The sequence below is a fragment of the Daphnia carinata genome, unplaced genomic scaffold (assembly GCF_022539665.2).
Source record: "Daphnia carinata strain CSIRO-1 unplaced genomic scaffold, CSIRO_AGI_Dcar_HiC_V3 NW_026453105.1, whole genome shotgun sequence".
Taxonomy (NCBI): Eukaryota; Metazoa; Arthropoda; class Branchiopoda; order Diplostraca; family Daphniidae; genus Daphnia; species Daphnia carinata.
Window position 1 is genome coordinate 149,812 of NW_026712534.1, and position 16,505 is coordinate 166,316.

Below are 16,505 nucleotides of genomic sequence, written 5' to 3' on the forward strand. Positions count from 1 at the left end.
ATAAGCTTACCGTGGTAGCACGAGTTGAACACGAGAACAAAACAAGTGTAAGACAAAAAATGTAACACAATTCGGCGGTCAATTAAGGGAGGCTCCACATGATTTGAAACCGACTGTTGAAGTCGCACACGTCGGAGACTGACTTTCTTCAGATTCCGGGTTCATCAGGAAACTTTGCATATTGGCAAATTGGTGAGTTGCTGTGCGAGTATTTGCCACCAATCAAAGATGTTTAAAATGGCGTGATAATGGTGTGATGATGGGTCGCCCGTGCCGCCAATCAAAATGTTTTATAAGCGGCGTGATGCTGATGACACATGGATGCGTCATCTAGCTAGCAGGTGTTCATCTAGGTCACCTGCGCTGCGTATGTTGCGGTGCAATTAATATGTTCACCCTTGATGATTAATAAAGATGTGAAGAAGAAGTATATGTTGAAGATGTCTATTTGGCTTTGTTACACAAACAATACCTCAACAAGATTGAAGCCCTGCTTAAGAGAACATTACCCAACGCAAGAAATCAGTCCTGGGAGAACCTAGTGGAAGACATCAATAAAACGACCAATATGAAAAAAGTCTGGAACTTTACCAAAAGCTTGCTTGGCGCAAGAAAAATACAATTTCAATAAATGGTCCAACATTCCAGCCCCTCCAACGGTTCCACTGTCCGATAAACACAAGGCTCTAGCGGATAGGTTCATAAGCCACTTCACCGGTCACATCTCCAACTCCAATACTCAAAGCGACGCAACCTCAAAGGGCCTCCTGAAGCAAGTCAAAATCGCCATTAAAGATATTAGAAATCCTCTAAATGAAGCAATAACATTTGACGAACTTACCTCTGCTCTTGAAGTGTCTAAGAGCAATGCCACAGGCCCCGACCTTATCCACAACAAAATCATTTCCAATCTGAACGCCCCAAATAGAAGCCACCTTCTTCACCTTTTCAACATCTTGCTAGCCAACGGATACTGCCCAGTCGATTGGAAAACGTCAAACATTATCCCCCTTCTTAAAAAGTGGAAAGATTGCAAGGACCTGGACTCCTACATGCCAATCTCTCTTACCTCCTGCTTTGGAAAACGATTTGAAAGAATTTTGAAGAATAGACTTGCCTGGCACCTCGATCACTACAACATACTCCCATCTAGCCAAGCAGGATTTCGCAAGGTTGTTCTCTACTGGATTCCCAGTCACGTAGGTATCCCAGAAAACGAACTTGTGGACCGTCTGGCAAACGATGCAAGAACGGACCCCAGCTGTAAAAAAATCGACTACGCCGACCCGTCTAAACTCGCATCAAATGTATTCCGCAGAGCTTGGTCCAAACTGATGACTTCATACCTGGAGAGTCACCATGGTTTCTTTGATTACCACCCCAGGAACTCGCTTTCTCCTGAGCCTTGGATGGTGCATCCTGACAGACTTAAAAACAGCATTCTCCACAAACTCCGCTCGAACCGGCTACGTTTAAACGCTCGTGTCTCGAAATTTGATCCCTCTGTATCCCCAAACTGTAGCTATGGATGTCCTGTACAGGGAACTCCCTCCCATCTTTTAATAGAATGTCCCTACGTCGCTGCCGAAAGAGAGGAGCTAAAAAGCTTCCTATCGGAGCTCAAACTGCAGCTGAACCTGTCCACTCTTCTTCATCCACCGCAAAACTGTGACAACCACGCCAAACTCAAGATCAGGGATCTGGTGTTAAATTTCTTCTGGAAATCAGGAATTCAGGAACTTCACAAACGCTGCTGAACCAAGTCAAAGTCCCCTCATCTACTCAAGTAATTTTCCGGTGCTAATTTTGGTCTCCTAGGACGACCCGTTCCCGATATGGCAACGCCACACGGGAGGCACCTTAAACAACATAAAAAAAAAGTTGTTGTGGTGTTTACTATTACCGGGTTTGTTGCATTCGAAAGATAAAGGAATGCTCTTTAACTCCAATTATTTATGTCAAATCCGTTCAGGATTCTATGAAATAAATCATAGACATAAAATATTGGATCACCCCTAAAATCGCACGCATGGAGTGTCCCTACCCGCGGCCTAGCCCTAGGATATGGGGGTGGCAAAAAAAAATTCACGATAATATACAATACGTCCCATAATTCGAGCAGAACGTGTATAGCATATAAAACACAGACGAGACTTCCACGCTAAATGCTGACTTCTAAAAGAAGCTGTAGCGCCACTTGTCGATCCCATAGAGGAATGGAACATAAACTATCTCTAAATAAGAAGAGGAGTTCCCGTAATTTTTGTTGGTAGGAAAGTTTTAAAAAAATTAAAAATCCGTACTCGAAAAAATGGAACGCAGAAATGAGACAGATTTGTTGAGCAACCTGAATCAGAGTCATATGTGCTATTATCCACTTGATGTAGAAGGTGAAAGATAGACGCGAGAGGTCAACTGCGATGTGATTCTAGTGCGTGAATCAGCATCTCAAACCAGGCAACCCCCTCTTCGCCTATTGCAAAACAAGGTGTTAAACATTTTGCCGGCTATAGTAGAATCTTATGTTTACCTGATTGCCATACGCGACGGAAAAATGCAAACAGAAAGTTAAGTGCAGCATTAGATCCTACTTCAGTTAAGGTAGCGACAATTGTGTGAGGTGACGACGCAGGATTTTTACTCTTCTCTGATGAAATGCTGGCTATTTCTTCATACACCCTTGCATGTACAGTCTACAGTTGTAAGAAAACAAGACTAAAAGGAAAGACTACTACCATTTTCTCTGGACATTAGATTTATCCAGTTCGTTTTTATTCAGATTTTCAATCCCTCGAGTTCTTGAATCCTCCGCAAGGCGAACTTTCCTCACCTGTTCAATGTATCGACGGGAAAAGGATGAGCTACTTCGTTAAATTTTGAAGATTCAAACTGCTTTGTGAAGATCTGATGCAGAGATCCTCTAACTGTGTCTCAAGATTCTTTCTACATTCTATCACATCCCTCAAACCTAAAAATAAAAGGTGAGTAATCTTCAACCAACAAATAATAATGTAACAAATGTAAATCAAATCTACCAGCAACCTTGTTCCATGTCCATGTGTTACGAAATTTTATAACTAGTTTCTCAGTACATAAAGATCCAATTGAGCTTTGGGACATGCTTTGACATTTTAACTCACATTCCCCATCGCAGCATGCACAAGGGAAATTTCCACTTGGACTTCTTATTGATTTGTTATTTGTAGCTTCAACCAACAGATTAATCTGTTCAGATGTCAGTATCCCATTTTTCTCTAGTTTGTTCCAGTTTTCATTTAAACACTGCCATTCAAGTAGTAATTGGAGATCAAACTTTATGCCAAGATGATGGCCAGTTTGAAATGGACTTTTTCTTAGTGCTGAAACAATTGCCAAACTATCCCTTTGAAAACGCATTTGGCTGGGGTGACAAAAAAGGCGGTATACTCGTTTAGACACCTTTCTTTCCAAAAAAAAAAAAAAGAAATACGTCAATACTAACGATAAATCTAATTTAAGCATTAAACCAATTTACCCACGATCATAGAGCACTATGAAATTAGGCTAAGAACTGGTTTCTTAACCTCATCGTCACGTATATCTAGCCATACGTCTATTGCCTAAACAGAAAGTGATTGTCACAGCTTGAATACAAAAAATTATATATTTGATTGAGAGCTGTGATGCGATTAGGTACGTCTGCTAGTCTTTGGCAGCGCCGGGTTGTCAACAAAATCTCCATACTTCCGTATGGAGAACAGACTACAGTGCTGGTGCAATCTATTGCAATGAAAGCTTTCGTTGCGCGAATGGCCTTTTTCTCCTACTGTAACGGAATGTTTCGTTGCGCTAAGACCCTTTTTTCACCCTTTTTTTCAAACGCTGCAGCGGCGCTTGGGAAGTTTGGACTACGCAAAGGTTTGCTGTTGAAATCGTTTGTCGTAAAAATCGAAATTGTCGTAAAAAATTCATTTTTGAACATCTGATTTCTCCAGCCCCAAATAGGTCCTCCAACTACTTGGGCTTCAACAAATATAATGTACCTTTTGACTTGAACTTTTGACATGCCTTGCTGTTTATCCAATATAACACTGTCAATTTTTCTTATTCTCAGACATAGTTTTGAATTCCATCGTAAAACCATTTGTTTCATATTATAAGCGTATTTTGCCGCGCAATTCGTCACTTTTTATCATGCGCTACCGTTTATCTTATTCACCCTATTTTACGCTTTTTTCCCTTCTTTCACGGCAACGTGTTGTATAGTGTGAATAAAGCCCATATGAAAGACACTGCAACGCAGCTCAGATTGCCGTAAAAACGTCGCATCGAGGCGAGGCTTGCGTTCCAAATATCGTTATTTTTCACGAATGACGAGTTGCATGATTTTCATGCGATACATCGCAACTGATTATCTTTTCCATTAACATCGGCAGAAGGATTTTTAAAAATTTAGCAGACATCCACGATAGTTCTTTGTGTGTTTTCACCAGAAGCTCCATTCAGACGTGGTATTTGCTTTACGACATTTTTCTGGGCATAGGAGATTTCAGTTCTTCTTTTGGCAACTCTCGTCCACCGATGAAGAAACCATCTTTGCGCTGCGTCGGATTAGGCCGACCGTGCAGAATTTTTTCGCAACAATAGCTATCGTGAGCCACGATACTTACTAGCTTTCCCGATATGTAATTGAATATTAAAAACATGTCCTATAAGTTATATCTGTACATAGAACGCATGATGCAAATATAAATGCCGTCAACGTAAGCAAAATGTCTTTTATTTCTACAAAGTGGTGGACAGCTTTACACGTTTCGTTGTCATAGATGGTCATGCTGTGGACGTCGTTTATGGAATCACACACTACTCTAACTCTTTCGGTTCGGTAAAATTTTTGTTAGTGACAACTATAAAATTATTAAACACTCATAAAAAATATTTTTGAAGTTTAACTTACCTGTAACGTGAGAAAAGAGTGGGTTTGGTTGCCATATCCGTATTAATCCACCGTTTATAATTCATGTGGACACCTAATTTCCATTTAGAGTTGATAGCGTTTGCTTTCCATGGAACCAGCCAGCGTGGTCACAGCTCATCGTTGTTTTACCTGGCACGACCTTTGCGTCACTCTTTCCAGTCATTCCCAGACCTGCAATTAGAATTAGATAAACATTAGTAAGGCATATACACGCAGTAACGGCGTTAGCGAACCCACACCGTTACCAAACATAAATTGTTTTATCAAGTCTTTTATACTGTCAATAGATGATCTAACTACCACTGATAAAAGGCTACGGTTCATTATGGGAAAAGCTTACGTTTAATGTTAAACTTAGAAAACAAAATAAACAAAATTGGGAATTTTAATAAATGAACTTTATTCTTTACTTCCTTTAATGTCTGCTGGATAGAATTTCTGTTACGCTAGAACAACAATTACATGTGAAAAAACCCAAATAGAAAAATCGGATGGTCTAATCACGGGTCGGAATTGAGCAAATTATCGTTCACCCAACCTGATTTTAGTAAGATAAATTATATTATTTGTATTTCATAGACACAGACGTGTGAATACTCCTATAACACGATATTGATTTCTGTTCATCAAAGACCAGGAGACAAAATAAATCCTTCACCAGCCAAACAAAATAAAAAATGCACCGTGGTTAACGTGAAAAGCGAAAGTAAGGTATTTTATTCAACGCCCAAAACCTAATTTGCTCTGGCGAAATCTAGCTGCCAAAACAACTAGGTCAACTGAATGCTCTTTGCCTCTCACTCGACTATAAAAGTCCAGGATGGAAGGACTCAGAAAATCAGTTGTTTATCAAACCCTCCTAATACAACATGAAGCTCGTAAGGCATTTCATCTCTTATTCTTATTTTGAAATAAAATTAACTTTATATTTAAAACGACATTTTCTGACAGTTCATCGTCGCCGCTTTCTTGGCCGTCGCTGCCGCTGTTCCATCCAGCTACAAGCCGGAGTACAACGCACCCGGCTACCCAGCCCCAAGCTACCCTGTACCGAAGTACACTACTCCTAGTTACCCCGCAGCGGCCTATCCTGCACCAGCCTACCCTGCACCAGCCTACCCTGCACCAGCCTACCCTGCACCAGTCTACCCCGCACCAGCTTACCCTACTCCCAGCTACAACAAGGATAACAAATACGCCGACATCACCGCCACCAGCCAATCTGACGAGCGCAATCTCGATGGCAGCAGCCAATGGAGGTAAATCTATTTCATACTTTATACTCATTATTTTAAGAACTAAAGATAACCATTAGACAAATTTTATTATTTCAACCGATAGCTATGCCCAATCTGACTACACCACCCGCGAAGAGTCTCAGGTTCAGAAGAAGATGCAAGGAGTCACCTACGATTCCTACGGCAAAGAATCGTACGGTGAAGTCCTAGGCAACACCAACAAGGGATCTTCTTACTGGGTTTCTCCTGAAGGCGAGAAGTTCACTTTGACCTGGGCGGCTGACGAAGCTGGATTCCAGCCAAAAGGTGATCACTTGCCCGTCGCTCCCGTCCACGAATATGAGCTCCCAGTTGCACCTGTTCACATCCCTTTCAACGGCAAAGGCTATAAGATTTACTAAATTATATAAAATCCTGGCTGAACACATTATTTAAATTTATGTTCTGAATGCACTGGCATCTCTTGTATTATCGGTACAAAAAATACATGTGAATATGAATGTCAATCTAAAATCACGTGAGAAAGGAGTGGGTTTGTGCGTCGTAGCCGTATTAACTTTAACCACATTTTATAATCGACGTGGGCACCTATAGTTTCTTCGATTTAGAATTAAGTGCTGGTTCCCAATGCAACCAGCCAACGTAGTCGCAATTTAAAGTTATTCAAACTGTTCCGATCCTTAAGTCACTCTTTCATCCATTATCGCCTTGCAATTAGCATCAGATTTATCAATGAAGTCGAATGATTAACTTAACCTGTATAGATATTTACGAACAGGCTTCTCTAAATTTTTTATTTTAAATTTAATAGAGCTAATTTTAAGGAACATGAAAACAAGGTGGGATCGGTCGAATTACCGGTCGGTAATCCGTGTTGACTCTAGCTTCCTTCATTTAGGGGTACAGCGTTCGCTTTCAATTCGAGCCAAGGTTGTTCAGACTATATGGATCTTTACGACAGTCTTGAAGGCATTTCGACATGGAATGAGCGTCAGACAATCTCCAAATGGTCGGACTACGTTCATCACAATATAGCCACCATATACCATGAGTGCAGCCATGTGTAATAGCATATTGTAGCTAATGTGGATCTTTACGACAGTCTTGAAGCCATTTTGACCTGGAATTAGCGTCAGACAATCTCCAAATGGCCGGACTACGTCCATCACCATATTAGCCACTGTATGCCATCGCACATAGTTGTACCCAGACTTGCCGTCCGATTATTTCTTGAGCGATTATCGGTAACCGTCGATAATCGCAAAAAAAATGATCGGCGATCATTCGTCTGTTGAAAAAAATTTGATCGGCGATTAAATTTCTTAGCGATTGTTTTTCCGATTATTTTTGAGCGCCATCTAGCAGTAAGAAAATAGCTTAACACTGTTTAAATTGAAAAAAATTGAAAAAGTGAACATTTCAAAAAAGCGTCTGCTACAAAAATGACAAAGCTATGATTAGACTTTCATATAGTCTCATCTACCGTTCATAGATGTCGCTAAATAATCGAAAAATAATCGCGATTAAAAATTAATTTTTTCCACTTTAATCGCCGATTGCGATTATTTTTAAATAATTTGATCGCCGATTAAAATTTTAATCGAAATCGCAATCGCGATTAATTTTCAATCGCGATTACGGCAGCTCTGGGTGTAACAAGCATTCGTGACGGGAATCTAGCAGTCCCGCTACAAAATTTGGAAACTTCTCTTCGGTTTGGCGCTAGGTGGCAGGTAAGCCGCACATTCACGCATATCTTCTAATTTCTTTAGTCGTCTGCTGTGTAGTGTCACATCAGGAATTTTTCAGGAGCAAACAACAATCAATGGTATTTATAATATTATCATTGATTGCTTTCAGCCAACAATCAAGCCAAAGGTATTCTTTTCTCCGCCATGCATCAAAGAAGCCTTGTGTGAGACCTGCCTTCGGTTGTGTACAAATCGACAAAACTTATGCTCACACAGAGAAGTAACGTTTTTCAAACTGTTCATGCCCTGCGTAATAATGCTAAACGTAAATGGAGACATATCATACTTTTATTTCACATCAGTAAATTAAACTTGCATAGTACGTTCGTATTTGAAGGCAAGAGATCCGGCATGAGCTTAACGATTTTTAAGGCCTCGGTGTACCAGGTATTAGCTGACGTTGTTACATGCACTGAAAGACCTTATTTAAATACACTGAGTAATCGCTTTTCGTTGTCGCTGAACTGCCGCAAACCAAACGTACAGGCCATTGTTGCACCGACGATAAATGCGTAATAATCCTTACATGAGCTACCGAGTTGAACGTAGCGGATTTTTCTTTCAACAGTAAAGTCTCACGTAGTCCAATGATTTTACCATCATGCGTAATAGCACGCAGGGGGAGGGGTACACACTCACGATATTTCCCTAATGTATGGAGTGGGTGAGGGGGGTTATCCTTACGGAAATAATCCTCTCATTATTACGATTTCCACCCTCTCATCTCTTAACCTAGGCCATCTGGGCGGCGTCCAACCCATAGAAAACAACTTGATTTTTATTGCAACACACGTGGAACACAACATGCTCAACTGCTTTTTCAAATCGGCTGCATAATACAGTAGCCCCCCAGTTACTAATTCAGGAGTGTTAAGACAAAAAAACGTCACATGAGAAGCCGCCCAGCATCACCATCACCATAGTTTCACTTATTTATTAATTTGTCTCATGAAAACTGATAAGAATCAAAATCGGCTACTACTTGAGACAGACACTGGTTCGTGAACTAACGGTGGCAAAGTTTCCGCGTGACCGCTCCATATGCGGGCAGGACAACTCGGCCGTTCAGATTTTGTGTATTTGAAAATTTCTAGATGTTTTTATAATTTCAGAAAAATAATTTACTGCATCTAGTCATTTTGCTATGGCTTTAAGCATATGCTGCAACTTACAGTTCATAAAGAAACGTAGTTGTCAGTAACTTGGTCTTTATTACCTTGTATTTTTATGTCTCTTCCCAGCAATCATGTGGCTCCTACAATTGCAGGGCCTGCGAGTACACGTCCATGTTAGGGAGCTGAACTGCCAGGTTGCCAGTTCCCAACAGGACGTGGTGAGAAACAACAGAATGCAGTCATTACAAGGTGCATGTGGTAAAAAAAAAAAAAGAAAATAAAAGATTGATGTTCTGTGTTATTGCAACTGTGGGGAAAAAATAAGTTGAAGCAAATTTAGGATCGTCATTATTCATTTTTGTCATTTATTGTTAATCCTGTAATTCTAGGCTTGACATGGCGTTATCATTATAGGACGTATCTTTATTTCCCCTGTAAACTGGTGAAAATCAAGGCGAAAGGTTTCGATTTGTGCAACAGTAGAGAATACCCTAGTTTTCACAGATTATGTGGGTTTCAATCGCAATCGCCAACAGCCGGAAGGGAAGAGAATGTCTTCAGGTACATGACAACGTCATTAAAGGACGGGTTACAATATTATACCTCATTTCTTATTACCAATGCCACAGGCTAGTGGCGTGCATTAGGGGTGCAAAATTCTTATAAAATGAGGATAAAACAAATATGGAATACGTCGAATGGGCTCATGGAACAGCAACGGTAGTATATCGAGTGTCACACAGCTGTTCGCTATCAAGTCTACATTATTTTACAATCATGGGTAAGTATCACGTTTTCAAACTTAATAACACGTTTTATTAATAAATTCGTGGTAGATTCTTTCAGAGTTTTGACTTTTCCTTCAATTAGTTGCACCATTTTGATAAGGCCCTTTGTTTGATTCATTTATTAAATCGCATTCGTTTTCCACTTGTAGCTAACTAGGCCATAAGGCTGCTGTTGGCTGTTGTATCTTGATGGCTGGTGAGTCCATGGGTGGACCAATGGGCTCGTTTTCTTCTGGATACTATACACCACTCCGGCGTCCTATACGACACCACCAAGCACTACACAGCGAAGAAGCCGAGTATTACACAACAGCATACGCTACTCCAAGCTACTACACCGATGCTCCCAAATACTACGCAACGAAAGCACAGGAGCATTATACAATGGCCGTGTGGGTATCCATCAGTCATCACCAAGGAAAATGATACTCTCTCGATGAGTGTATACAAGGAATATGCACTCGAGGGATATCGTGTTTGCAACCTACTAGCAAACCAGTTCAGTGGTTTCTCATTTATAACGGCCTGGACGAAAGTCAATCAAAAAAGTATGGTTTCTGAGATTATGAAACTGTTATATATAATATTCAGTGGTCGCCAAATCATGGACGATTTAAATCAAAAATGATTTAAATCTCGATTTAAATCGGATTTTTATGATTTTGATTTAAAAATCATTTTTAAAATGGGGATTTTGATGATGATTTTATCGTTCACACAAATCGATTCCAAATCAAAATCAAATAGTGTTTAGGTTTACTTTAAGTACAGGCCCATTAGCCATTGTTCTTATTCCCTTTTGACAGGATTATAACAGAACATAGTGTTTATAGTAAAGTATCTAGTGCTGAAGTGTTTGTGAGGATAATAAAAACATGGCTTCAAACGAATCGTTAGATGAAATTGATTTTGAGATTTCTGCCGTCGGATGTCCGATTAACATGTTAGTTCCTGCGCCATATCGAGTTCCATGGATGTCCGTCGATTAGAATTTGAAGCCCGGTGGAGGTGCCAAAACAAGATCAAAACAGCAAAGAAGAGTTTCATTTTTTTTTTCTTTTTCTAAATAAACGTTGTTAAAAAAAGAGAATTTAAACCATGTTTTAAATCGATATCGAAAAGACCTCTTAGGTTTTGATTCAACTTGAAAAAGCTTTGTTAAAGATCACCATACGTAAAAATGATGTTATATAATTGAACGGTCGTTGAAAAAAATTATTTGATTAAAAATTAGACCATGGCGAATGAAATGACAAAATGTTTAACATATTACATAATACATTGTACATTGCAATATATTTATCTCCTCAAATCTTATTTAATTTTCAACATACGTTACAATAATAATTTTAATTTTCAATTATTTTTTAATTAAATAATTACAATTCCTAACATTATTCAACAAAACTAGATTAAAATACCTTATCTCCTCGTTCATCCTACAAGTAGATGGATTCTTAATAATGATAAAAGTAAATACATTCGGCAATTGATTTCTGACTGTTTTTATCTCCCAATCCACACAGAAAAGTGTCTCCTTCAGAATATAAAGGAACAGGTATTTTCAAAAGTTGTTTGTGTTAAAATGGGGAAGATAGGTAACCATTTACGGCCAAGAACCCCATCAATACCTTAAAGAAGAGCACGTAAAGTGTTTGCTGAAACGTACATGTTAATGAAACTGTCTGTTGGACTCACCAATTGTGTAGAGTTTTTACTGTGAAAAGTGTTCATTTTGGCTCGGGGAGCCACAACCTCAATAGAAAAATATAAAAATCATTTGGAAGATAGCAATTAAATCCCATTCATCTCTAAGTATAAATTGTCGAACTCTGATATCTAAATATAAGAAAAATGTAACGTTAACCAAAATAAACTACAGTAAATGTAAACTTGCCTGATATTCTTCTGATGTCTCACTCGAGCAGACGTTACTTTAACAATCGAATTCATTCCACTTTAAACACTTACTGTAATGTTTAAGCGTTCCTTCAATAATCAAGTTATTATATAAAAAGATTTTTGATTCCCCGAAAAGGAAATGATAAATAATGGTAGTTTCGAATTCCATTTTCGCATGCTGATTCAGCATTTCAAAGTCATCGTTTAGTTGTTCGTGGTGTAGTTTATCGTCTGTGGTGTTTATGTGCTGCGTCAGTTTTCGTGTAACATTAAGTGAATTTCGCGTTTGGAACTTTTCTCGTTAGCAACTAGTGCTTCTGTTACTCTGTGGGCTACTACCGTCTTCCGATTTTGTCTGTGCTGTGCCGTTCCGGATTACTTTCAGTGCCTATGTGCTTCTCTCGATGCTGTCCAGCGGCCTGCTCTGTTCCTAACTGAGGCCCCTCACTGTAGATTATTAAAATGGATCAGTTTTTTATTTGTCTTCCAAACTTGAAAGTTACATGTTGTATCTTATATGTCGGTATATGTCAATACGAAGAAATTTCTCACCATAATTCCATCGTTGTGTTACATTATTTATTTTTCATACTTTACTTTATCCAGGAATGCTTAAACAAAGGTATTTCCATAATTCTCACATCTTCAGAGCATGTTCTTTTCCCGTCCAACAGGACTTCCCTCGGATATCAATCGGCATATTCCCGGAAGGTCTTCTAATATTCCGTCTGCATCCGATGGACATCCAACCATTCCACGGATGTTCGTAAGATGTCATCGTTATCCAAATAGGATATACCACGGATGTCCGTGGGACCGAATTGTGCTATGTGGGAATGTTGTTGGCTTAGAGCATAGTTCGACTCAAAATTCTTTCTTGTGGTTCAAGGTGGGTATTTTTTCCCTGTTTGTTTTTCCAAAAGATTTGACTGATTCAACTCCCCCTTACAACCAAAACATTCGTGGGAAGTGTGGATTGTGTAAGAAATTGATTTCTGGGCGTCGAGGTGCAAATACCAATTTTTCGAGACACTACGATCAGGTACAAACAATTTTATGCCAAAAGTATTGACTCTTTAAACTATGCTATTTAGATCCACCCGTCTGAATATTCCACGTTCAAGCTTCAAAATGAAAAGGATAAATTAGCAGAGAAATCTGAAAAAAGAAAACGGGTAGAAACCCCTGCCAAGACTAAACTTACTGATAGCCAAAAAATTGCAGCTAAAGCTAGGGCGAGTGAGTTTTTTGTCCGAGCTCCACTTCTTATAACTGAGCAAGAAAAAATCAACCAAAGAATTCTAGATTACATCATAGCCGACGCTTTACCCTTATCAACATTGGATTCCTATTTTTTCAAAAAGATGTTGCAGGCCTTAAATTCAAAAACTATTTTGTTCTCGTCCAAAACTCTTTGCTCTTTGATCGCTAAAGATTTCGCAAAATTTCATAGCAATTTAAAGGCTACATTTAGCAAAGTAGCTGTTGTTTCTTTGACTACCGATATTTGGAGTTCGAGGCGCAGAAGTTTTCTGGGTGTGACTGCCCATTGGCTAGATGGAATTACATTAAAGCGCCACTCAGCAGCAATCGGTTTAAAGAGATTCATAGGTATTACTTTATACATTATATACATTATGTCATGATTTTTTTCCATAACTTACTTTTACTTATAGGAAGTCATACGTATGACAAAATCGCAAATTTCATCCATTCCATCATTCTCGACTACGAACTTGCAGGAAAAGTCCAACATATTGTCACAGACAATGGGTCTAATTTCGTCAAAGCTATGCGGGTTTATTTTGCCTCTCCCTCCATGGCTTCTGCTGATGAAAACAATAGCCAAGAAATCAGTTCTAATGTTTGTGTTGAAACTATAGAAACAGACAGAGACATGGAAGAAATTCCAGAAGAAATTCTATCCCAATTAGCTGGAGAGGAAGTCGATAGCGTGTCAGTGAATGACAATATTGAAGAAATTGATTCTTACGAGCTTCTAAGTTCTACTGTTTGTGACGACGATGAAGACAGAAACATTTGGCTACCGGCTCATATTCGTTGCGCAGCTCATACTTTAAACTTATTGGCAACAACCGATATGGAAGCTATCTTAAAATCTAACTCGTCTTTTAAGGTTTTTTTCAATCGAGCTTTGAAAAGAGTTACAGATCTATGGAACAAGTGTGGCAGAAGTACCAAAGCTAGTGATCTGGCAAAACAAATACTAGGTACAATTATTGTGTCACAATCATATAACAGTATAATTTTCATCTCTCGAAATCGTTCGGTTTGCCACCATATAGGTCGTTATCTCCCAACTCCTTGCCCAACGAGGTGGAATTCTTTGTTCGATTCTTTGGCTGTGGTACTAAACCTTGACCATAAACTCCTGATTTCCTTATGCGAACAGCTTGCCATCCCATCTATAAACGAAGAAGATCTTGAATACCTATTTGAATATGTTGCAATAATGCAGCCTATTTCAATTTATCTGGATCTTCTTCAGGGTGAGGACAACTGTTTCTTGGGCCATGTTTTGCCGACGCTAACCAAAATACGAGTTAAGCTTGAAGGCTTAGTGCTGGAAAAGGGCAATTTAATCCGCGACAAATTACTTGAGAAACTTGAGCAAAGGTAACTAGTATTGCTAAATTAGTAGCCTACTGACCATGTAATGTATTGCCTACTTTATATTTGGTGCTCTTTTCACTAAGGATGACTACATATTGGCATCCGTCTCCCATCCTAAATTCAAGTTTACCTGGATGTCATCTAAAGATGATAGGAAACACGCCCGAAGTAGATTAAATTCTAGAATTAATAGTTTTTCTAAACGTGTTGTCCCTTCTGCTTCTTTGTCCTCAAATAACGATCCCTATAGCTTTACTGATGATGAGACCTCCCCAACTAAAGATGAGATTGATCTATATTTGTCTGACAAAGACACTAGTTTGTCAATGTTAGACAGGAATCCATTAATTAAATCTATTTTTATTAAGTACAATACTGCTGTACCTTCCAGTGCCCCTGTAGAACGTCTCTTCAGCATTGCTTCATTGGTGTTAACCGCAAGAAGAAGCCGGCTGAGAGACAAATTGTTAGAGTACATGATTTTGCTGAAAATAGCCAAAAAACTCTAGGAAATTTACAAATTCAAAGTGTTTCTGCTTATTTATTCACTACTTCTTCTACATGACTAAAAGATTTGATTTTGATTTGATTTTGATTTGATTTGAAAAAAATTCTAGAAAAATGATTGATTTTTGATTTGATTTTTAGTGATTTTTGAAATGTGATTTGATTTGATTTAAAAATCATTTTTCAAGTGATTTGCCGATCACTGATAATATTGGACTACCTACCCGATACCATATACCGTTGCAATCAATTTTGTCTGATGAGTTTATTTTAAAAATTTTTTATTTCGTTGGTTTAGTGTTAAACAATATTTTTTATTTAATTATCACACGGTGCCCAAAACAAACGGATGAAAACACTTTCTCTGTGTGAATGTCGTTGGTTTATTGTTTTCCTCTACTTTCGCCATTATGTTCGCCATCAATAGGATTGCGCGTTGAGATTGTTGTCTACTGTTACGGATGTTGCCGGCGTCGGACCCAGACCGTGGGAAGCAGTGGATGATGCGGCGAATAGCGGGGAAGACGAAGATGAAATAATCCGATGGATATACGGGACAAGTATATTTACTACACAATTGGGGTACAACACAATTCACTTAGGGGTTACGCGAAGGGAAGCCAGCAATATGCGGAGCTCCTTCTTAGGACCACTTGGTAGACGGCGAGTTAACTAACTGCTTTTCATGATTGACAGCAGATGACCCGTCGCATACCTTTCGGTCTGCCATCTAACAAGGGGAGGTGGAATCGGGACACTAGATGGGGGTACATGATAGGATATAGGGTTTCTCGTAATATTCGGCTCTTCCTGACTCGAAGTTCCACGTGAAAAACACAAATAAAACACAGAGGGTTTTCTGGAACTTCGAAATGGCCCCGAAGAAAAGAAGATAAACCAAAAAGAAAACAAAAAGGAAAAACACTACTGACTACTGAAGAAGAGAAAAAAAGTACGAGAGAATGAAAGAAAAAAAAAATTCTCCCTGAGGCTCACGGCTCTTTACACCCACCCAAATGACGGCGATTTACGAAAGCAAAAAAATAATAAATAACAAATAACATCCCCGGCATAAAGAAGAAAGAGAAAAAAAAGAAAACAAACAACGATTTATCAAAACAAAAGAAAAACAAAACATCAAATGACATCATCACCCCCCGCCCCAAGAAAAAAAAGAAAAAAAAACAAAAAAATACTGTAACAAAACCAATAACTCCACCCCAAAAACGAACACGATAGAGAAAGAAGAGCGTGTACGTGTTATGTGTGGTAGTCTTTCATCCACGCAGGCCTTTTTGTCCGTCTCCTAGCTCTAGTAGTTGTTGTTGGCCTGTCTTCTTGTGGCAGCTCTTCCGACTCGGACGAAGATGCGTCGCTCGAAGATGACGAAGATGAAGACTCGTCGACTGCCACATTTTCCGAAGCGTCCCACTCCACATCCGACCGACCATGGAAGCGACGAATCTGGCAGACGTGGACGTTAAAACGCCTGTACGATGATTTCTTCCGTTGCGCGGGCAGATCTTCGACTAGGTAGATTGTTTGTGATAGCTTCCGCACCACCTGGAATGACCCCACAAATTTAGGAAGAAATTTTTTGGTGGAATTTTTCT

At 39.2% G+C, this 16,505-nt stretch overlaps 1 protein-coding gene and 1 long non-coding RNA gene across 5 annotated transcripts in view; one reads left to right on the forward strand and one right to left on the reverse strand.

Moving 5' to 3' along the window:
- The window catches only part of LOC130699942 (endocuticle structural glycoprotein SgAbd-1-like), a 69,827-nt gene extending 63,216 nt beyond the window's left edge, over positions 1 to 6,611 (forward strand). Inside the window, exons 2-4 of one of the 4 annotated variants that reach the window (XM_059497461.1) lie at positions 5,909 to 6,026; positions 6,087 to 6,216; positions 6,299 to 6,611. In XM_059497461.1, the coding sequence (XP_059353444.1) occupies positions 5,909 to 6,026; positions 6,087 to 6,216; positions 6,299 to 6,596 (546 nt within the window). In that variant the 3' untranslated portion in view covers positions 6,597 to 6,611. Of the gene's footprint in view, positions 1 to 5,794; positions 5,836 to 5,908; positions 6,217 to 6,298 lie in introns of those variants that run through there. The other 3 variants (XM_059497462.1, XM_059497460.1, XM_057521997.2) reach the window with 3 other exon arrangements.
- Positions 2,358 to 2,963, reverse strand: LOC132088552 (uncharacterized). Its single transcript, XR_009422028.1, has 3 exons — positions 2,736 to 2,963; positions 2,531 to 2,679; positions 2,358 to 2,473 (listed from the first exon to the last, which is right to left on the reverse strand). It is a non-coding gene; the product is annotated as an uncharacterized LOC132088552 (long non-coding RNA).
- Positions 6,612 to 16,505: the final 9,894 nt, after the last annotated feature.